Source organism: Limanda limanda, chromosome 8, assembly GCF_963576545.1.
Source record: "Limanda limanda chromosome 8, fLimLim1.1, whole genome shotgun sequence".
NCBI lineage: Eukaryota > Metazoa > Chordata > Actinopteri > Pleuronectiformes > Pleuronectidae > Limanda > Limanda limanda.
Window position 1 is genome coordinate 20099953 of NC_083643.1, and position 23736 is coordinate 20123688.

A 23736-nucleotide genomic window follows, 5' to 3' on the forward strand; every position below is an offset into this window, starting at 1 on the left:
ATTTATGAACATTTCGACAAAAACTAATGACACAGTACTGATTATAGAGAAAATAATCCATCCAGTGTTAACCTACAAAACCAATGCTAAAAGATAAACATAGAAGCTCAAACAACATTTTTGATATATAATATAGTTTTAATTTCATACAGGTACCCTCATATCAAATGTATTCCAATCAGTTAATTCTAATAATAACAATAACAATAATAATAAATTACTAAAGATATTTTAACAGTTCGCAAAGACACTTCATATAGGTTCAAACAATCCGTAAAATAAAAGTCAACAAAAATATGAAATAAACAAACAAAATCATAATAACGCAATACAACACAAAATAAACGTCATAGCCACACTTTGAAATATACAATAAACACCATTATCACACATTTACAGTTTCTCTGATGAACCACACTGAACTGCACTAACCTGTATGAATGGTGCATTACAAATAAAGATTGATTGGTTGATTGATTTGTCTATTTGTTGATTGGTTGATTGATTGGTTTATTGATTGGTTGATTGGTTGAATTAATTGCATATTTACTGAAACAAACGTCCGCCTTCTTCACCGCGTTTTATTTTGAAAGGTGTGGACGGAAGTGGTGTGTAAATACGTCTCTATCTTGTCACTGATGGATCAACGTGTCTCGGCCACATTGCTCTACACTGACGCTGTGTTCGCCGAGTGGATCCGCACATCTGCATCCGTCCATCAGCTCCCCATCAGCAGGCTCCGGTCAGCAGCCCAGCACCTTGCACCGCCCGCCCGGCCGGCGGGAACCCGCTGACGAAGCACCGCCCGGCTGCGCTGTCGCCCGCCCGGCGCGCGGACTCTCCAGGACAATGGCAGGGGATTTGGGGAGGGGGGCGCCTCAGTCGTGTACCAACAACAGGTCGCATGGATAACCCCGCATCAGCAGCCAGTGTTCGGGGCGACCAGAGCGCCGCTGTCGGCCTGATGTGGCTGGAGAGCCGAGCGGGGCTCCGCGTGCTGGCTGCGCTCTGAGGAAGAGGAGGAGGAGGAGACGAGGAGGAGGAGGAGGAGAGCGGCGTGGAGCAGGTGCGTTCACTGTTTCATCCTCCACACATGCACACATGATACGGGGGTGTAATATCTTCGGTGGGACAGGTGAGGCAGGTAGGATCATGGGTAGGATGGCTGCACGGTTCGGGCTCGTCCCGGATGTGCCCGGCTGCGCGGACGTTGAAGTTGTGTAATCGGATGAAGCCAGTGGAGCAGGATGTGTGTTGTCTCTTGGGGTCTTGTGATGTGACATCTGGCGTCATCAGCGTTGTGACAGCACGGAGGAGGTGAGTGGTCGCACACTCCTGCCCCTGTGCTCAGCAGCGGTCCATTCAGAAACTACTGGGACTGACACAGAGAGTGGGCTTCCTGTGGGACAGAGACGTCTTTCTGATGGTTAAAGGACAGGGACCTAGGACCATGGACATGATGATGATGTCACAAGGTAGGCCTGGATGATCTGGCCAAAACTGATACCAGGATTAAACCGTTAGAAATAAATGTCACATTATAAGTTTAAATTCTGAATCTTGCTCCCGATTGAAGTTTGTGGTTTTAAACTCTGACAAACAGTTAAAAATCTTCAAAACAAACCAAATCTCCAGTGACTAATGACTTTTAGCAATAAAGCGCATGATAAATGTTGCATTATTACTATTTCTTTATGTTTGAAGACTCGTGATTGAACAGCAAAACATTTGACGAAGTTGAGGAATATATTTCTTGATGTTGGACCTTGTTGTATTGGTATTGATGAAAATGATATTGTGATAATTATTGATTTTGATTTATTGCCCAGACCTATCACAGAGTTAGCTAATTCACCTTTCTATGTAGCCTCAGGTGTTCTCTGGAGAGCCCTCCTCTCTCCTAGGGCTGGGGGATAAAGCCATCAACAATTATCGCAATATCATTTTCATCTATAGCAATACATTGCCTTTTGTAGCTCCCCTCCAGTTGAAACATGACCACAAGGCATTCTTTTGGTTACAGGTATTTCTTTCTTTCAAAAATGCTGTTGAAATACCGTCTAAATCACTTGTGTTCATGTTTCAACTGGAGAGGAGCTACAGTCTGAACTCACTGGCCGCGTTAGCCATACTAACACTCTCGATAAAGAAAATCAAATGTATTTTTTTCAAATGCATATAAATCAGTATTTTAATTTATTACTGTTATATTTCTAGTTTTATTTTGTCAATCTAGTTATGGTTAGCTAGCCATAAAGTAAAAAGTAAGAAAGGAAAAAGTATAATAATGATTTGTGGTAATCAAAAGCAAGATATTCAATCAAATACATTTATTTCAAACATATAGCAAAGAAACACACTTGTGAAATAACACAGGAAATTAATATGGGTCATTTTTGACCCATGTTGTGGATTAGAAGGATAGTGATACAGTAAAGATTTTATTCAAAAAGTAACAAAGGAGAAATTAAAATAAGGATATTCGATGATCAAAATGAGCTAATTGGTGAACACCTGGAATACTGAAAGATGGAAGTCATTCACTGCAAAGATTTGAAGTTGATCTGATGTAAGCCCTGGTACAAGTACCTCAAAGTAAAAATGTGGAAAATGGCCTAAATGGCCACTAAATGCAAAAAAGCAGGCTTCCTGTTGCGTTTTTCAAATTGCACCTCAGACTTTTTTGTTTGTCTGGTCATGATACACCTGTGTATCGATTTTTGTCAATGTGAAGGCGTTACAGGGAGCTCAGGGGGCGCCGTTGAGCCATTTTGCCACGCCCATTTAAAATTAATTCAAAATACATACATTTTCACCACTGTCTTATTTCTAATTGCAAATGTTGGTAACAATTGAAGCTCGTTAAAGCCCTCAAAAAGCCAATCCATTTGCCTGAAAAAAAAAAATAACCCTTACAATTTCAATAGGGCCTCCCACTGTCTGCTACTGTTCGGTGCTCGGGCCCTAATAAACACTGACCCAGCTCACTTTGGACCCATGTTGTGTATGAAAGGGTTAACTCTCGACAAAGGTGAGGAACAACTTTCCAAAAAAAATGTTTAAAGCACAACTTTTACTTAGAGGTCAAAGTGAGACTTTTAACTGAAAAGAAATAATATTAATGTGACATTTATTGCGATTATCTTGATACAATTTTTGGCCATATCACTCAGCCATAGTCTCTCCTTCCTCAGGCACTGGCCTCAAATGTGGGAGAAGACCCCCCCCCCCCCCCCCCATCTCCATTCTGTATTTTACCAGCACAATTAAAGGATTCTATTAGAGGAACCACTAGCTTAGCATCAGCCAACGGGGCAGATAATTGCCAGGAACACATGATGCTGCTGAAATTGAATAGCCACACGGGTGCACTGCAGTGGCAGCTCTATTTCTGACGCCTGTGACATCACTCCAAGTTCCTACTGTGGGGTATTTTAGGAAACGGTGTCAAAGCAAGGGACTGGCGACGGGAGTTCATGGGTGAGCAATAATAATTGGATATAAAAATACAGAGGGGTGGTGGCTGTCGAGAAGTTGCTCAAGCGCTGCTCGGCTGGAGTTCCCGAGGAAAGCATCAAACGTAATGCTGCTACAGTTTTATTTTGTGGGGAAGACAGATCAGACAGGCTGAGAGATAAGCTTTTAAAAAGGTGGCACTTTACAGCAAAGTGATTCAGGAATTCTACCTTATCAAGGTATGACACACACACCTCAGCTTCTTTTACTGAGCGATGATGGATTTGAACGTCTGCTTCTGGTTTATTATGGGGTAATTAAACTCATTAATGTTTCACCATTTCTACCAGTCGTCATGCCGCTGATGCTCTGCTGCGTTGTCATGACGAACCAGTCGCATCAGGACCTCTGTGTCCTATCTCATGATCTCAGCATTGATGGGGGGTTTTGTGTTTCGTGTGTAAATGTGTTATCAGCACTGTCTCTGAACTGAATGAGTCTGAATTTAGCATAATAATCCCAGTCTATGCTAATCCTCAGTGATAGTACCAACATTAATCTGATTCAGAGGGATGTTTTCACCCTAATCTTCCCAGCTGATCTGAGCGTGACGTAATTTGACTGGAAAAATAACTTTCTTTACACCCTGTAACCGGGAGCCCTAAGAATTCTGCATCTCTTGGAGGAACAATAGCTGATTTATTACCTCAACTGAGTATTAGGAAAAACTTGCAATTTAATCTTCATAAATTCTGCAAACTCACAGAAAACTTTGTTGTAGTGATTGTATTTTTTCATTTCAGGGCATTGTTGCAAGTTTTGGCTCCCCTGGGCTCCTTGTTTATCTATATGATTGTTGCAGTCTCTCCCATTGTGCTCATCGTTCACTTATATCTTACATAACTTTTTATACCTCCACCATAGAGGTCATGTTTTCTCCCTGGTCCGTTCGTTCGTTGGGAGATTTGTTTGTTAGTTAGCAAGATTCCACAAAAACTACTGGATGGATTACCCCAAAACCTGGTGACAGGATGCAATATGGATCAGGGGAGAACCCATTTCATTTTGGTGCAGATCCAGAATTATCATTTAACTTTTCTTTAACAATGTGAGCTTTTTTCAACATTGTCCTTGGTTTCTCAATGAATAAATAATAGATCTTGATGTTCATAAAAATCTGACATGTTTAAAAGAATGCTATCTATGAGTGTTGAGGAGGTATGCACTCTGACATAGTTTGTTTTTTTGGTTCTTTTATTTGTCTGCAAAAACGATTCATTTATTCAAAACTTTGTTGAAGGAAGGGCCATGGGCCAAGAAGAACTCATTCAATCTTGGCATGGATCCACAAATGTATTTTCACTTTTTTTTATGTTTTCACCAATTTCTCAACAAATAATTCATAGATCTTGCTGAAGAAAATCAGTTATGTTTAGGGGACTGCTATTGATGTGTGTGTAGTTTGGTGTAGATCCAAATAAAAATCCTGATCTAACGAATTTAAATGTGGTTTCATCAAGACTGTTGGGTCTTTGTGGAGGTATGAACTCTACTGGCTGTTTCATTCTGTAATTTAATTTCATTATTTCATTTCCATTCATGTACAACATGTTGTTACACCCCTCTCTTTCCCCTCTGCCTGATTCCCAGGTGTAGTGTGGCTGGGAGGCTCAGCAGGATGGAAATAGATGCCCGCTTTCGCTATTATTTCCAGCACCCATGGTCGCGTCTCTTCGTGGCCTACCTCGTCACCTTCTGTAACTTCCTCATCTTCGCCGAGGACCCCATCTCTCACAGCCAGACCGAGGCCCATATGATCGTGGTGGGCAACTGCTTCTCCTTCCTGTTCAACAAGTACCCAGGTCTCGGATTGAACACCCTGAAAGTAATATGCTGGACGCTGGCCATCATCATCGGCATGATAGCCGGGAAGTTTATATTCCACCGCCGGCTCTTTGGTAAGTCAAGCGCACAGTGATGCTGAGGAATGTGCAGAGTAATAGCTCTACTGAGGGAGGGAACTTTCTCGTGGTTGTTCCTCAGCGAGAAATGTCTTTTACACTCAAACTCTACTTCTTTGTGATTAGTAATGTAATTAAGATGGTTGTTATATCTCCACCATCAATTGTCTTCTTTGTATCTTTGCTCCCACTTGTTCAACTCTGCCTCTCGTCTCACTCATCCGATCTGGGTCAAACAGTGATTGTAAATCTCCTCTGCTTTTATCACACTCTGGTTGCAGTGGGCTTCAGTTATTTATTATTTTCTTAATTAATCAATTAGTCGATTAAATAGTAAAAGAAATGTAGAAAAAGGCCAACCGCAGGGTCATTTTGAAAGCCCAATATGATATCATGTAAAAACCTATAAACACTGGAATGGTACTCAGAAGAGAGGGTACCTCTGCCAATGTCGCCCACAGTCCCCTTAGATCTTATCAAGCAAATCTCACACACTCTTAGATATAATTTACCTTAAATGTGCCTGTTTTTTTCCCATAAAGATCCATGAGTTAGGGCACAGTCACACATGCCAGATTGCATGTGAATGATAATCGCCAACCAAAGGGAATTACGTAGGCCATTATCGCTTGCTGAATTTGGACAGTACAGGATGTGATGCCAATGATGCATAAATGGGGTCAACCACACAAACATCGTTGCTATTGGTTTAAGCTTTTATTTTGCTGATCCAAGTTCACCAAAATAAAGCCAAGCTGCAGATTTGCTTCACCACAAGGAGCATCTGTTTTATTTACCTCCTCGCTCACATAAAATCAAATTGAACAGGAGGAAGAAGTTGGCCGGTGCTGTTTTGGCATTTTTGTGACCACGCCCTTGTTTTGTGGGAAATTTGTGAAAGAAAATATTATTTTTCAGACCACTGACATTGAGTCCTTGTTTAGACGCCGGCTCCTCAAGTGCCATGTTGCTTGCTAACGTTTTAATGTTTTTCAAACGCGTGATTCACAAAAGAGATCATAGAGATGCCATGTAGCGGCAGATCATTCTGTGGGTTTGTGAACGTAGCATGGATCTATGTTATACGAGGAGACGAAGTACAGATTGAACATGCCTCTATCTCTAGGCACCATTTGAAAAATACATTAGTTATTTCTTCAAGATTGATCTGAGAATCACCAGACTCATTATTAACGAAAGTTATACAACTACATCCGTGGTGTACACGTCACGACCTTGTGAGCGAACCTCTGCAGCACAACATCCATCACCTCCTGCATATTTTAATCAGTCCTCATCTTGCTCACTTCTTCATCGCACACGTCTCCTCGGTGCATGTCCTTTCCCTCACCCACTTGCCATCTGCCTCTCCCCTTCTTAAATCATCCAACTTTTATTTCTTGCCACTCTCTCTCACCAGCATGACACTTTCCTTTTCGCTCTCCTCTCACAAGGCCGTGACTGGTAATATCATCAGCTTCTCATTTGTCTAAACTCTGCAACAGCCTTTGCGGCACTTCCCATTCAAGTCACACATTTAATTTCCTACTCACTTCACAACTCACTTAGGCCTGGCACGCTGGCTTATCTATGGATGAACCATTCATTACTGTAATTGGAGGGCAGGAGGAGAGAGTTGGGGGGGGCTACTCTGTGAGTGATCATCTACTCTGAGCACAAATAGAAAGCTGTGAGCGCACTATGACACACCGAGAGGGGAAATGGAAAATGGCTTGGAGGACTGTTTAACCTGCTCAGGGTGGATCTGATAATAGCAGCTCTTCTCACTTCTCAAGTTTCAATTTATAAATTGAGTTACAGTGACTGACTTACTGATCTGTGACATGGTTTCCTCTTCATGGGTCAGGATCACACTGGAGTTAATCGAAACTGTACACGTACAGAGTCCTTGGCGATTTGTAGGACTCAGACAGAGACCTTAATTTGATATGCTCACGAAAATAGCTCTGAAATACAATATATCATAATATTATTTTACACAAGAGTCGTATTGAAATTTGAAAGACAACAACTTGAAGATGTTGGGGAGGCAAAAATTGACAAGACAAGTTTGAGAAACACTGATCTATAACATCAGTATATACACAAAAGAAAGTCTGACTTACTATGGTGTTATCTATCCATGTACATGCTTTTGCTTTCATTTAGATTTTGCAAAGTAAACTGATAAAATGTCAAAATGATTTGTTAGTTTGGCCCATGTCCTCATCCTCTAACATGGAGGAGGTGGGATGTATGACCTTCTACTGCAGCCACCCGATCTTTAGGGGGAGGCTCTCATGTCGTCCATCTTTATATACAGTCTATGTTGTTGACTCTTCAGGGGGCCCCATGGGTGCTTATAGACACTGGATGTTCTGGATAGACATGCAGATATTTCTAAACTCCAAACAGAATAAGAACGGACGTACGCAAATTCAGATGCAGCAACTCTTTCTGGAATTTAGGTGAACAGACTCGTTTAAACTTCTTCAATTGTATTCATATGCATAGTTTAACTGTCACACAGACTTCATTATGTCAGTATGAAGCTGTAGACAGAGCGTATGTGTTTTACTGCACCAGCATTTACTTGACTCATAATAGTAAAGAAGATGCTTCATCACATGAACTCCAGTCAATTACACTGAGGCTCTGTGTATATACTCTTAGATTGGCTTGAGGGTATACAGGACAGTAGAGTGCAGCTCATCCTGAAGGAAGGTACAACTAATGCACTTCAATAAGCCTGCAAACAGATGGTGTGTGTGTGCGTGTACTGTGAGACTTGAGGATGTAAGAAAGGGCAGATGAAGAGAATCTGTGATGGAGGAAAAGAGAGGCGGATGTTGAGAGTCGGAGAGACGAATCGTGCCCTGCATAACATTTCAGTGAAGCAGTTATGTAATCACAGCCCAGGTATAGAAGCAGGCCCAGCGTACAGAGTGTTATCTATTGTAGATCGGTCACAGAGGCCCACATGTCACCTCCTACTGTGCATCATGTCTCTAGTGAAGCTTAGCAGATTTATCCAGGGTCTCCTCCGCTCGCCCGTACGTAGGCAGGCAGGGTAAACACCTCAGTCACACAGAGGCTTGACTACCTGAAAAAGCACTTTGCGGCTGAAAGCTCTCTGTAGTCTGTTTTCTGACGGTCTTCTACAAATGTAATACATTGCCTAACTGGAATACTGTTCAGGCCGACTCTGTGTGGAGTTATGCATAGCTTCACATCAATTTGTCATAAAGCTCGAAACAGACATTGTTTTTTAAAGCTGACACATCCCCCCCTGCATCATTTATAATATATGACGGTCTAGAAAATCTAAAAATGTCCTCCATTCTGCATCCTCCATCCATTTCAATTTTTTTTCGCTTTATTTGCCTCAATATGTGATTTACCGCTTCAGAAATCCACACAAATATTAATCCAGCTGCTGCAGAACCTCAGCAATTCCTTTATTCGGTTATGTTTTTCAGTCCATTAGGCACATATGCACAGTATTGTTCTCTGTTTGCTTCTTCTGGGGGGAAACAGAGACAACTCCAGTGGATGAATAGCTTCTGACAGATTATGTGATTTGAGACTGCATTTGAGGTTCAAGGAACAACCTATGCTATTCCATCCAGGGTTCACTCAAGGCTATGTGTGCTCTCTAATCGAGTGGGCGGTAGCCAATGATTTCTGGTCATCCAGAGGGAGACTGGCTGTCATTATGCATTTGCATTAAATCTTAGGCCACACAGGGTTTGTGAGCTGTCTATTTCAGCCGCAGATTAGATTAAGTCACCTTTTCAGATTTCTGGACAGAGACCCCTTTGGGATGATCTCCTTCAAGGACTTTGCATTGGTTTTACTTATGAAGTATTACAAACCAAGAATATAAAGTATAATGCATTTTATTTTTTCATGTAATTTTTGTTTGAAATCGACATGTAAGTCAAAGACTCTTTAATCTTTGACTTCTAACACAATAAAGATCTGTAGATTCAGTCTTTAGTCTAAATTTGACAATAATCTGAAAGTAAGGCTGCAAGAAAAGTCTGTGTTTCATGCACGTACATGGAAACCATATATATATAAAGATGGACAACATGACAGCCAGCTCCATAGATAAACTATGAGACAAATTTTGAAATGGTTAAGATTAAAGTTAGCAGATATCAATGTGTTTCATAGTCAAACCGGAGATGACACAAAGGAGTTTAAACCTTAATAGTTCAACATATATGAGCCCTATGTCAAACAAGATAAGAAAACACAGGTCAAATGATGAAGAGATCCTTTGACATTCAACTATAACTCAATAATCCAATAGTCCATTTTACAAATGCACCCATCCACTGTTCTGCTGATGAGACAATCAACACATCTATCATATCAAAGCAGCCTTATCTTAGTTTTGCACAAAGAGTGCGACTGACAGACAGATGCAGGTCCAAAAGGTCGCTTAAAATAATCTATTTTTATAATCCACCCAAAAAGCCACCAAAAAAGGAAAGCTACACCAACAACGTATTTCATTCAAAACTCTGCATAAACACAACACAAATTGTTCTTTTAAAATAAATCTTTGAAATCTTTGTAGACAGTCTAACTTTAGGGATATTTTTTGATGACCAGACATTATGTGTGTGTGTGTGTGTGTGTAGTGTTGAGTTATATAATATTTATAACAAATGCCCCATAACGCAACTAGTTATTCTTTCCGCAGTGATGCAGCACCACAGCACTACAGCTTTATATCATGGGACTATCTTTGCAGTAAATGACTAACTCACTTCCCATCTCCATAATGGGAGAAGTGTAACTGGGCCTTATTTCTTGCTGTCTCAGTCCCTGGATTAGCATAATATATGCACCTCTCTCTCTCTCCAAGGCTTTTCTAAAAGCTAAATTGAAGCGTGATTCTCAGTCATGTGGAGCACCGTGCTAAGCGTATTAGACCCTGCTTTTCAACGTTTACATTCAATCAAACACGTAGCAATCGTTTGAGGCTCCAGAATCATGTGAGCAGCAGAGGAAGAGGTGACAGTAATGTGAAAACCTGTTTTACACAACTGTTAGAGCACCACGTTCTGTACAGCTCAGTGTGTGTGTGTGTGTGTTAGGGAGATGTCATTGGTTGCTCTGGTGTTGCAGTGCCTCTCGTCCTCATTCCCTGATCTTGAGGATTGTAGCCTGCAGGATGCCATCTGGGTTCTGTCATATGTTTTTACTGTGCCATGCAAAGGCTGAGATGCCTTATGTATGGCACAGTGTGGCTGCGGGTCAAAAAGAGTGTGTGTGAATGAGTGTAAGTGTGTGTGGCTGTGGAGTATTTCCCTATTCATGTGTGTGACTTAGAGTAAGTCTTTCTGTTGAGAGCATTAAAGTTTCTGCCTCTATTCATATGGACACTATTAGTCTTTTAATTTAGTAATAGATCGTTATTCAACAATAGTCATAACAAATGCATCGTTTAAGTCATTTATCAAAATAAGCGGGTCGTCCACCAACCTCTGGTTCGGCTGGACCCCTGAAGACCTCTGACCTGTTGTTTTACGTAATGTGGATGTGAATGATTAGAGCTGTGATTCATGATCCACGATCTAAAACTGATTAGTAAGGGGAATAAAGTGGAAAGGCAGAGGCTCCTTCCCTCCTTGTGGTGTCTTGATAAGACCACAGCCATCTTTGAAGATGGACCTTCCTTTTGATCTCAGCAACACATCGGTGTGTTCTATGTGTATACCAGAATGTATATACAGATTTATAGACATTTCCACTTCCTCCCACTGAAAATAGATTAAGCCAAAATATCCCTGCATGTGAACACTGGCATCTTGCACATTTGAAACCTGAGTCTGCACAGTCGTGATCTGTGGATGGAGCTGTGGTAGCGAGGTCCTGCTGATACACGCACTTTACCAATCATGTGTCAGTCTCAGCTGTCAATCATGATGTTTCATACCGTTTTTTATAGTATCAAATTATGAATTAAAATCAGTGTGTGCTTGAGCATCGGTGTGATAAGATCTAGAATGACAGAAACCATGTGACTTTGCTTTGGCCCATGCCCATCCAGGTACATGGAGGAGGCGGAGTTTATTACCTATACTGTAGCCAGCCTCCAGAGGGTGATCAAGACAATATGGCTCTGTCGTGTCATCCATGTTTATATACAGTCATATAGTTGTTATAACACTAGCATGGTCCACAGACAGACGGACACCTCAGCTCTGCCTCTGTGTTAATTCCTCCACACACAGCCCTACAGTCACAGCCAGTTTTTATCAGCTTCATAACTACTCAGCCTTCAACAAACTTATGGTGTCCGGTAGAGTATGCTACACTCTCCTCCTGGAGGCGGCCCAGTCCCTCAGTAAATAACGTGTGATTGCTCTGGTGTCAGCCCTTCTGCTGCGCCCGTGCAGTTTGTAACACTTTTATCTTACTGTGTGAAGCTGCCAGGTCTCTGGTGCATTTTAGTAAAGTGTGCATTCATGTGACGTGTTAGGGCTGTTACGATCCAGAAGTTCTAGTTGGTCTTTGTCTTTTTTCTGCTCATTTTACTCTAGTGCAAGCCTCATTACAGTTTATCAAGACAAAAACACATTATAAAAAAGAAGATCCATTGAGATTGAACACTGGAACTTATAAATAAGACAATCTTAGTTCAATACTCGCCCCATTGAATCAACTTAGAAGAGGCGAGGGCCAAGAGATGACATCATCAAAGGAGAAGCCAAGCTGAGGAATTATTGCAGTCAGTTAAAAGATCATAATCAGGCGATTATGTAACAATCCGTCTAATTGTTTTCTGTTAATGAAAACTAATGAAAACACTCCTACGACATGTTTGTGTTTATTGTCAATTGCAATTTGCTCCTACAGCAGTATAAAGACAATTAAATGAATGTTATATTATTAAATTATATTAAATATCAATATAAAATTGTTTTTGACTATGGGGATACATTTATGACTAATATTACAGGAATTGCAGAGAATGATTTTCTACATTTTCATCACTCCTCAATTTATTTTTGCAAAAGTGTCACTTCTCTCATTAACCTTGTTTGCAGCTGTTTACTGTGAAAAGATACTCGGTCAAATCTTATACATGGTTGGACTCTGCAAGTACTGTCAGTATGTGAGTTTTCGGTTGAAAGCTGATGTGGAACAGAAATATGCTTATTAACACAATCAAGACGTCATTGCGTCCTATTTACATTTTGCCTTGTTTCAGCCTCTTCTGCGTTGGACATTGCCTGGACTTGGGTAGCAGAGAGCTGTCAGGGTAGAGGCTGTTCAATGTCCTGTTCAACTGATTTGGAGATTCACGTTCGCACTTCCAGCTCCTCCAGGTTAAGTTCAGGGTCTAAGTGTGAAAGCAGCTTTTTTTTTCTCCCACAGTTCACAGCCTTTGTCGCCTCCAGCCGAAAAAAAACACAGCAGAGAAAGGCAGCAACTGTCTTGTGAACACAGTGGAGCTTTTAACAGCGTAAAAACAATGATTATTTTCTCAGAAGATTAAAGGCGAAAATAGCCTGTTCTGTCTGCAGCTTTAGAGAGAGGCAGAGGGGAGGACATGGACATACACATTACAGCAGTTTTTTAGACTTTAAATCACTGATATATCATCTCAGGGCCGGGGACCAATACCTCAAATTTAATCCTAGAAAGGTGTCAAATAAGTGGCTTATAATGGAGACCAAAACTATGAAAAAAGGACTGTGAATATTGGTCTTGAATTCATAAGGACGCTAGACTATAAAGAGATGCTGTTGTTGCTCGATGTCAGCCAGATGAATGAGTAGGCAAATGCTTACTAATATGTTAAGTAGAACAAAAGTGACGATACATCAGTGTTATGTTTACATCATGTACTGTACATAAAGATGGACGGCATGTCTTTACTTAAACCCACTGTCCAGAAATGAGGCCAAAATATTTAGAATACAAACGCTGCAATATTGCGCATTTGGAGCTTGAGTCCGGCTGTAGAGTTTGGATAGAGTGAGGTCCTGCCGATACGTTTGACCAATCGCGAGTCAGTCTCAGGCTCAGCTATCAAACATGACATTGAACCCTGCATTTATTGCATTAGATAACTTATTAAAACCAAACTTACCAGTTTAGCGTACAGCGATAAGAAATATCATAAATGACAGAAACCATCTCCGAGAAAAAAATATTTGACGTGTATGTTCATTTGAATTTATCCCATCAACCAACATGGAGGAGTCAGGGTTTATTGCCTTTATAACATCCAACCTTTCATAGCGTCTTTGGTTTATGTCTTGTTGTTCTGCCCCCAAGTGGCCAAACTAAGTTGAATAACACTTTCTTATCTCTTATCTTATCTTCTTTAGCCCACAATTCAACAAATCTTCTAAATGAAAACCATTGATATTTTTCACCTCAAAAGTATATTGTAACCTTTCCCAAACCTACAGATAATTGTTCACTGTCACTGAGAGGTTATTAATGTGCTTTACTCACGGAGTGAACTTCATGTCCAAGTTCTGGCAGCAAAGGATAAAACACAAATGTGTTGGCACAGCCGACAGAGAGACAAAGACACAGAGCAAAAACAGCAAGAGGCAGCAATACAGGAAACCAGCCAGAAGAAAAATTGCTTATTTACCTGAAATGTGTCACTCCTTTGGTCCGGAGCCATACATAATAAAATTAATCTATGAGTCAGCTGATAGGAACAGGTGGAGTGCTTCAGTGGCCTGGGAGCCAGCTCTTTGTGTCTCTCTCTGGCTCTACTTGCTGCAGTCTCCCTGTGGACGAACTTATGTTGTCACTTCCCACCTCTGATTTATTATCCAGACACTTAGTTACAGAGGAGTTCCGCTCTGGGGAGACTAGTGGCCATAGTCCTGGCTATTCCCTCAGTCCCATCGGACTGCGGTCAAGCCAGCCGATACTCGCGTCTCTGTGGTCAAATCAGCTGACACAGAAATTCTACTGCGCGCATATACTGACATTTATAGTAAACGCATCCAAAGTGTTTTTTCAAAATAAACTGTTGACATGGAGCATATACAAAATGCATAATTGGAAAGGAAATGGATTGGATTATATTCACAAGAAGTATATATCGTCTCACGTGTCATTTTTAGGAACAGCATTTTGACTGTATCAATTTAGAGATTTTACAAAATAAAAGTCACACATTTTTAGCTTCAAGCAGCTAATTTCTGGATATTTCAAAGTACTGTAAAAACACTTTGATCAATAATTCCAGAGAGAGACTGATATGCCTGTGTTCAGGACCTCTCTGACTACCTATAATACTGAATACCAAACTTATTCACTGTATAGATTTGGAGATTTTTCAAAGTAAAGTCCAACATTTTCACTGTGGAATAGATCATTTCAGCATACTTCAAAGTACGGTTAAAACACTTTGCTTCATAAGTTCAGAGAGAGACTGATATGCCTGTGTTCAGGACCTATCTGACTACCTACATACTGAATATCAAACATGTTTACTGAATAGATTTTGAGATTTTTCAAAGTAAAGTCCAACATGAGCACATTCAAATCAGTTCATTTCTGGATAATTCAAAGTACTGTAAAAACACTTTGCTCAATAAGTTTTCACTACACATAAAAAAAAGTTTGATATTCAGTATGTATGTAGTCAGAGAGGTCCTGAACACAGGCATATCAGTCTCTCTCTGAACTTATTGAGCAAAGTGTTTTTACAGTACTTTGAAGTATCCAGAAATTACCTACTAAGCTAAAAAATATGTGATTTTTATTTTGTAAAATCTCATAATTGATATTGTCATAATGCTATTCATAAAAATGACACAGGTAAGATAATGTTTACTTTTTGTGAATTTAATCCAAGAAATTATTTTTCAATTATTATTGTTTTGGCTCCATGTCAACAGTTTATTTTGAAAACAGGACATAGGCCCACATGTGTTCTTCCTCTAACTTGGAGTACTCCTTTTGGGCGGTTTGTATACCATAAGTGTCAGTATATGTGTGCAGTAAAATTTCTGTGTCGGCTGATTTGACCACAGAGATATGAGTGTCGGCTGGCTTGACCGCAGTCCCATCGGTGTTGCTACTGCACAGCAGCTGTGTGATGAATGGGGACGCTAGTGTGTACATGCTAAGATGCAGGCAGTGGTATAACTCAGAGGCTCTGCAATCTGGGTTTGTTTTGGGTGGGGGTTGTTGCTAATTTGGGTCCCTAAGGAGGGCATGGTGTTTGTTCTGATGCTGGAAATCTAAACAGGATACAGTAGAGCTGCACACTGAAACCTAAAATAGATGAAAGTGCAAACATAATGAGGCTGACCTCACAGTTTGCACACGATGTGAAGACTTTAATACGAAGAGCAGTGACTGCTTTATCTATAGCTGGAGAATCAGTACGGATATGGTCATATCACGGCCTGGTGTTTAATCCATTCATTGAACATTTTGATCACATTTTCCATGTGCGCTTCACTGCACAAGAGTCACAATATTTAAACAGGAGAAGGTGATGATGGGTGTTTTTACAGGTTTGTTTTGATAAGGCTTTAACACGAGTTAGCATTGCAAATAAATAACAGGATGATTGAATCACTCACTGGTGCTTTTCTGTTATTATACAGATTCAGAGATGATCTGCATCTGCATAATAACAGAAAAACATCAGTGAATGAGTCAATTCACTGACTTAGATTCACTGGAGCTTTTATTTGGATCAGCACCAAATTACTTGCACACAACATCAGTCCTTATCTTTATTCTTGATTCAAAATGCTTGAATTATTTTCTGATAAATCAATGAAAATGTTATGGAATAAATAACAATCTTGAAGAAAGTGAAAAAAGAAAGATTCCTGGATCCGTCCCCTGATCTGGATCTATACCTAAATTGAATGGGCTCTTTCCTGACCCTAACCTTCCTCCCACTAAGTTGCATGGTATTTGGTTTTGGGGTTTTTGTCTAATCCTGAAAACAGACAAACAAATGCAGATAAAAATGTGACCTCCTGGGTGTGTGTAATAAGATGATTAACTCTGAAATACTTTCCTGTGATGATAGAGATGTGGATCTAAGTCGTCTCTATATCTTGTGATATAAAACAAATCATTTTGTGGGTTTGATCACAATTTTTCAGCCACAGTATTTTAATTTGGTATTCAATTTCTAACAATTTATAAGGGACACTTTGGGCAATTACAAATGTCCCATTAACAGCAGTCAAAGGCACATGTGTAACAGTGATCCAGCAAATGGAATGTAAGGCAGCTTGGATCCACTCAATCAACCAATCACCCCAACCCTCCTGCTGGCTCTGCAGCACAGCATCCTGCGTCTGTCTCTCTTCAGGGCCAGCAGCTTCTTCTGGAACTGCTCGCTCGCTGCGATGTACAGCACCGGGTCCAGACAGCTGCTCACGCTGCACATGGCCTCAAAGAACTCGAAGGAGGCATAGAGGACATTGGTATTAGAGGGTGTGACCTGGTTGTGGATCCTCATGAACACTAGAGTGATGACCATGATGTGGTAGGGCATGAAAGAGACCACGAAGATGAGTATGGCGGCGGTGATGAGCAGCTGAGGCTTCCCCCCCGCCCGCTGGGCTCCTCTGTCCCTTCTGCCCCTCGGGAGACGCCTCAAAACACGAACTGTGTTGATGTAAAAAACCAGCATGATGCTAAATGGCAGCAGGAAGCCTACTATTGTTCTGATGATGGTGATGGTCTTGACGTAGATGAACGGACCATGGATGTGGTCCATGCACACAGTCACATTTTCAGGCCTCTGGATTGCGAAAGTTACATATAAGTCCGGGATGGAGCTCAGGATGAGCAGGACCCATGTGCAGACGGCGCACAGCTTAGCTTTACCCACGTCCCACCAGCGCAGAGAGCTGATGGGGTGCACCGTCCCAATGTAGCGATCAAAACTGATCAGGGTGAGGAAGAGGATGCTGCCGTAGATGTTGATGTTGAAGGAGATCTTCTTGAACTGGCAGAAGACCTGTATGTCTTTAAGGTGCGGCCTCTGGAAGGTGAAGTAAAGGGTGAAGGGGAGGGTGAGGATCCAGGCCGAGTCGCACAGCGCCAGGTTCAGCAGGAAGATGTTGCTGGTGCTGGAGCTTTTCCTGAAGCAGGTGTAGTTGACCAGAGCCGCCACGTTTCCCAAGATTCCCACAGGAAGGGCAAAAGTGAAGAGGACCAGCAGGATGTAGCAGTACCACTGGCCATTCTCAAAGCGCCTGCATAATACTGTCGACTGGTTCAGGAACTCCAGAAGCACCTCTGGGATGTAAAAAACAAAGAGGAGTCAGTTTTACTGGTGGGATATTATTGACTTTCGGGCACCACAAACATCTGCGAGAAATGTGGTCACTTTTAAGGACTAAAACTTGAGATTTAGAGAATAAGATTAGGTTATCAACGGTTGCATCTGCGTAATTTTCAAAGGGATTCTGTAATTTCTCAGGTAGATAATCCAGATTTTAGTTTGAGTTCTCCCTGCTGGTTATTTAATAAGAACATGTCTTTGTCTCGTAACATTATGACTCTTTTCTCATTAAATTGCGACTTTATTCTGATATTACAACTTTTTATACTAGAAATCTCAGCCTTCTTATTTCAAGACGGCTCGATTACTCCATCCTAAACATCTGTAAAGAGCCACAACAATCGATATGATAGATGTTGTGATATATTAGACTGAGATATCCTCACTTAAATTCACCCCCAAAAAACAGAAAGAGTATCTTTCTTACATTTAAAACTCGCAAATGCTCATCATCATCTCCACATCCTCGTATTTACAATACAAGCTTGCTGGTAAAAATAAATACTCGACTGATGATGACAAATTTTCTCAGACTGCACAAAGCTCCTTCATTATACAACTGGCTGAGTCGTACAATCTGTGGCTTCTACTACTAGTCTTAGTCATAGTAGCAATACAAAACATGGTCTATGACAGAAAATTATACTTCTATACTACAACTTTGAATTTAACCTTTGAATTTATCATCCTAAGCAGCAAAATAAAGGAAGCATAGAGAAATTATTGTTTTATATCACAAGTTATGATCTTGTTAAGCTTTGGGAAAGTACAGATTATAAGACTTCTAAACAAAATATTACAAAAGCACTGTATAAGCAAGGTGTTTAATTCATATATAACATCTACATTGTGGAAATGAAGCTCCATGAATCACTCAGTGGATTGTCAGTTTTAGTGCCTGCGCTGGTAAGTTGTGCTCACACCGAGCGCTTCAAGTAAGATGTGTTCACTGTCTGTCTCAGGGCTCAGGTCTATATTTACTGTTACTGTCTCCATAGTCTCTGAGCATCAGCAGCGTGTCCAGGAAGTAAGCGCTGCACTGTCTGTGGAGAACAATGAAACCTGGGGGACTGTTGATCTATTGCCTCCAGCATGTCAGCCTCTGTTTGCTCTCAATCTCTGATAATACATTCATTTTGTCCGCCTCAGCGGATATTAACAATTTACTTGGATCACATTTCAGCCCAGATGCTGTCGGTGAATACCCTGCTTAGAAAAGGCAACATTTTTACATTCTAAATCTTTAATAGGTGATGAAGGTATTAAAACACTTTAAAGTTTTGTTTTCATCACGTATGAAAATATCAACTTAATTGCTCTGCGAGTAATCATTTTAGAAACCATGAGGTTACACTATAATTTCGCGCTAATGACTTTATTTATACAAAATACAGGTCAGGGAATTAAAATAAATAAATCTAATAAAATTGTTTCCATTGCATTGTGTAAATTATTTATATTAGCTTCACCCAGTTTTATGTAGAAGCTTGTGACCGATCTTAAAATGTTTTATTTAGGTTCAGATTGCACTCACCTCCTTTAGTTGCGTGGGACTTGTTGAATAGTGGAATCATGATGAGTGAAGATGCTGATCACATCTCAGGACGCCATTCCTACTCCTCCTCCGCCAGCTGTGTGCTTCTCATCTGTCAGGAGCCGTCGCTGCGCTGCCTCTCCTCCGAGATGTGTGTGTGTGTTTGTGTGTGTGTGTGTGTGTGTGTGTGTGTGTGTGCGTGCGTGTGTGTGTGTGTGTGTTATCAGTCATCGTAGGATTAAACAGAACTGCTGTTATTTCGTCAGACATGCACATTTGCTTCCTCACGTGAGCCTGTGTTTAACTGATGGTCTTTTTACTGTAATGTTTGTTTTTCCAGCTCGGAGTCGTTGTTAATGAACTGTGAGTGGATTGCTGCTATAAATCTGGTGATTTTTTATAGCCTGAGCACTTCCCAGAATTATTACACATGATCTCATTATCAGATTGAAACAGAATGATAATGTTGGGGAAGGCCCAGTGATCTGACTTAGAACAAAGAGTCGTAAAACCTTAGACCAACTTCAGGAGACCCCTTACATTTCAAAATCCAGCATTGGGCCCTTATCTCCATGTGGCAGCAGGTCACTTCCTGGGTCCACCACTGTAAGCCGCCCCTTGGGGCCAAATTCTGATAGTTAATTGGCCGGGGGCCACACTGACCCCTCCTCCCAGGGGGGAGTCACCTAGAACATGACTTAAAAAGGCTGAGCTCCCAGAAACCTCTTTCTTTCCTCCGATGCTGACGTTCCCACCAGGCCCTTTTGGGTCTGCCCAGAGGTTCCAGCAAACTTAAGGAGGGAACTACTTTTCTCTTTGTCCTCTTTTTCACTCCAGCACTGACGTTCCAGTTAGGCCTCCTCAGGTCTGACCAGAGGTTCCCGTTGCTTAAGGAGGCAATAAGATGTTTGTTTCAATTCATTTCATTCATTTATTCTTTTATCTTAGTCGACGTTTTTATTTTGAAAAGGACCTTTCCTGTTTTAACTTGGAAAGATCAAACAGGAAATTGCTCGCTGGACGATCTCAAACTGTTTCATTTTCCCCACGGACTTTACTTTTGTTTTTCCAACGATCTACAAACGGCTTCAAACCAGCCGTCCCCTGCAGAAGCGCGACGTTCATCCCGCTGAGGAGTAAGAGGCAATCCACTCCGTTCCTGTAAAACAGCACGTTCTCCGCTGTTACAGAAGAAGACGAAGTTTCATTCCGTCAAGACAACAGGAATAATTCGCTTCCCTTTCCGGTCCAGCGGCCGAGCCCGGAGCTCCGCTCGTGAGAGAGACCACGTGATTCACTGGCCCCCGACACATTCGCGCCGAGGCGCAGACACACCGCGAGGGTGGTACAGTAAGAGACTTGATTATCTGGGCAGATGTTAGTTTAATACGTAGCGTATTGATTTAATACTTGAGTGTATTTTGTTGATGGAACCTCCGTGTTCCATTGTTTTAGCCGGCCACTACTCCGAGCCGCTACTTCCGGTTTCCGGTTTGATGGCAATGTTTTTGTGTTACAGTAAATAGGGCCGCGAGAAGCGCCTCCGCCCGCACTGTTAACGTCTGTGTGAGTCTGCAATGATTTCACCGATCAGAACCTCGGCCCACAACGTTCGCTTGAGGGCTGAGGGGTGAATCACTGTTAATCTATCTCTGGCGTGTTTTTAAGAGCTTCTTTGAACTCTCCTTACATGTTTTCTCTCTCTCTCTCTCCCCTTCTAAACCGACCTATACACACTTCCGATCTGTATTTATAATACAGTTCATGTCACATAGTTAAATCTATGCTTAGAGAGGCTGAACACATCTGGAAACCATTCGGCCCCCAAAGCCAAGCAGAGATAAGAATTCTCTTTGTCTAAAATTTCCTTTGTGTAATTCAAGTGACGACCACCAGTGTGAGCTCCGGCCACATGGTGTCATTAACATAGACTCCATCTTGAATAACGCAAGTTAACCCACAATTTTGAGTCTATTATTGCCACGCCTCCGCTCTCTCTCTCCTCCCATCCTGGCTCTAAATTCATAACGGCTCCGCCATCTTGTTTTGTAGTCAATCCGCCATTTTGAGAGTTTTTAGGCCTTGATTCCACGAATCATGATCGGCCGCCATCTTAGATGTGACTGCGTCATCGCCACGCCCCTTTCTTTTCTCTCGCTCTCTCGCTCACACACACACACCCACACACACACACACACACACACACACACACACACAAACACTTTGATAGACACAGACAGATACACACACACAGAGACACATAGATGGACCGGAGGTTACATGCGTGTTCTAAATTGTGATAAGCTGCTGTTGTTATCTTTGAAATATGGGAGTTTGTTAAAATGATAAATCATTAAATAACACTAACTTTATTTCACATACACACACATAGACACACATACACAGAGAGACACTTTGACACAGACACACACACACACACAGAGACAGACATACATAGGTAGACCGCAGGTTTTACATGTATTTTCTGAATTTTGATAAGTGCTGCTGCTGTGTTTATCTTTGAAATATTGGAGCTTGTTAAAATGATAAATCATTGAATAACATTATAACTTTATTTCCCCTTTTTAATAAATACTTTTGTAATTAAAGTATCTGTAGTCTGTGATTATTTGTGCATAAGTGTGTGAATGCAGCTGGATTATGATTGCCTGTGCTCGAACTTAGAAGCCTTCACTGTTTATTAAGTAATCGTTAATATTAAAATATTGACATTATTAATTTGACATTTATCATTATGAGACTGATAATTATAGCTTGACATCGTTGGTCCCTGGAAACCAGGGTGGTGCCCCCCTTTCTCAATTATTAATATAGATAGTATTATTCTTAAATTGATAATTTTATTGTTTTGACTAATTATTTTCATTATTCTTGGTTGATAACCTTATCATTGTTAATTGATAGCTTGTACTTTCTAATTGATAATTCCTATTTTCTCATTAGTGGTTTTATTGTTATTTGATTACTGATCATCTTCAATTAATAATTTAATTATTTTTGATAGATAATTTTTATTATTTTAATAATCATATTTCATGATTATTAATAATTAGCCAACGTCAAGTCTACTCCTATTGCACAACAATAACCACAATGTCAGCAAGTCTGGACAAGGTGGTAATCAGAAAAATGTGAATTTGAATTTGTAGAAGACTTTTCCCCCTCAGTTTCATTAACTGAGATGTTTGTTGCACTGTTTCCTGTCCTTATTTATAATTCCACATGTACAGTATTTTCTCTGCAGTATGTATTTACCACAGCACAGCTTTAATGGATTAATGGCTTATTCATGATGCATGCTGAGGTAGAATAGTGTAACCTGGTAAATAACTTGGTAAACGTTGAAATGTGGCTTAAAGGGTCATCTTAAAACTGAATGTAGTCCGTCAGCCTCGACAAGAAGCCATTAGGGAATTTAAAAAGGATGACTGTATTGTTTGTTCATTGTTTTGATACTAAACTTCAAAAGACTTTATCGTCATTCAAAACACAAACCAGTAAAATGCACATTTGTACCAAATATCATTGCATCTGGCTCCTTTACAGCAGATAGAGTGAAAGAAGTGGGTCAAAAAATAGAATAACTTTAAAAGTAACATTAAGTGTAATGTGTAAATTGCTCACATAACACGGTAAACATACAGTTTGTATATTGCCCAAACTGTGGGTTTATTGTACACTCGTGTACTGCACCGAGCAATCCATAGGTGTTATGAATGGATAAACTTATTCTACAGCCATGGGAGTCATTTAAAAGTGTGGATAACACAGATGAAAATAATCGTGACAACATGCACTAAAGTCAGACACAGATGTGGTATTGTGAGATAATTCAGTATGAAGGATGCAGGAGGACAAAGATCAAGCAATGCTCACAACACATGGTGAGGCTGAAATGAGTATCTCTCAGAAAAGTCCTAAAAGCATGAAAAAAGAAAATGTGAGTCGTGGTTCAAGTGGCGTAAAGGCTCTGGTTCTTTTCTGCATGTTTTGTTTGCACTCAACTTGCCGGTCAGCACTTTAACGTGTGTCTGTCTTTTACCACCAGATGGAGACAAAGTTACATGTACAGATAATTTTTTTAATTTAAGGGCCAGGTGGAGATGATCTCATCCCAAACAGAACATTATAGATGTCGTTAAAGGAATTATAATGTAAAGTTAGGTACTGTCATTACTTTAATCTTTTAAATGTAATTGCAATATTGTTTGCAGTACAGCAGCTCAGTGAGTGGGACTGGGTGTGTTGGCAGTGTGGGTGAGTGAGAGCCATAGAGCTATAGAACAAGTGTGTTCTCTCTTCAATCTGTGTGTTTTTTTTTATTTTTTGTGTGACTGTGTTTGTGTGTCACTGCCTTGTCCCTGTACGCTGCTGCTGCTGTTGCCGTTGTCCCCTGTTGGTCTGAGCCTCCCAGCTGGCAGTGCTCATGAATCACTCCTTATCGG

General features: G+C 40.8%; 2 protein-coding genes across 2 annotated transcripts in view; one reads left to right on the top strand and one right to left on the bottom strand.

Annotated features, from left to right (window-relative positions):
* Nucleotides 1-1161: 1161 nt before the first annotated feature.
* The window catches only part of tmem117 (transmembrane protein 117), a 48178-nt gene continuing 25603 nt past the window's right edge, over nucleotides 1162-23736 (top strand). Inside the window, exons 1-2 of the mRNA XM_061077252.1 lie at nucleotides 1162-1220; nucleotides 5107-5414. Of these exons, the coding sequence (XP_060933235.1) occupies nucleotides 1162-1220; nucleotides 5107-5414 (367 nt within the window). The remainder of the gene's footprint in view (nucleotides 1221-5106; nucleotides 5415-23736) is intronic.
* On the bottom strand, nucleotides 16690-19310 carry LOC133008649 (cysteinyl leukotriene receptor 2-like). The gene is made up of 2 exons (XM_061075902.1): nucleotides 19271-19310; nucleotides 16690-17690 (listed from the first exon to the last, which is right to left on the bottom strand). The coding sequence occupies exons 1-2, from the start codon at nucleotides 19308-19310 to the stop codon at nucleotides 16690-16692; spliced, it is 1041 nt and encodes a 346-aa protein (XP_060931885.1).

What these genes read in the sequence shown, in the direction of transcription:
- LOC133008649 (XM_061075902.1), bottom strand. Translation starts at nt 19,310, where the DNA reads ATGATTCCACTATTCAACAAGTCCCACGCAACTAAAGGAG. An exon ending in GTCCCACGCAACTAAAGGAG is followed by an intron (nt 17,691 to 19,270) that starts GTGAGTGCAATC and finishes TTTACATCCCAG; the next exon opens with AGGTGCTTCTGGAGTTCCTG.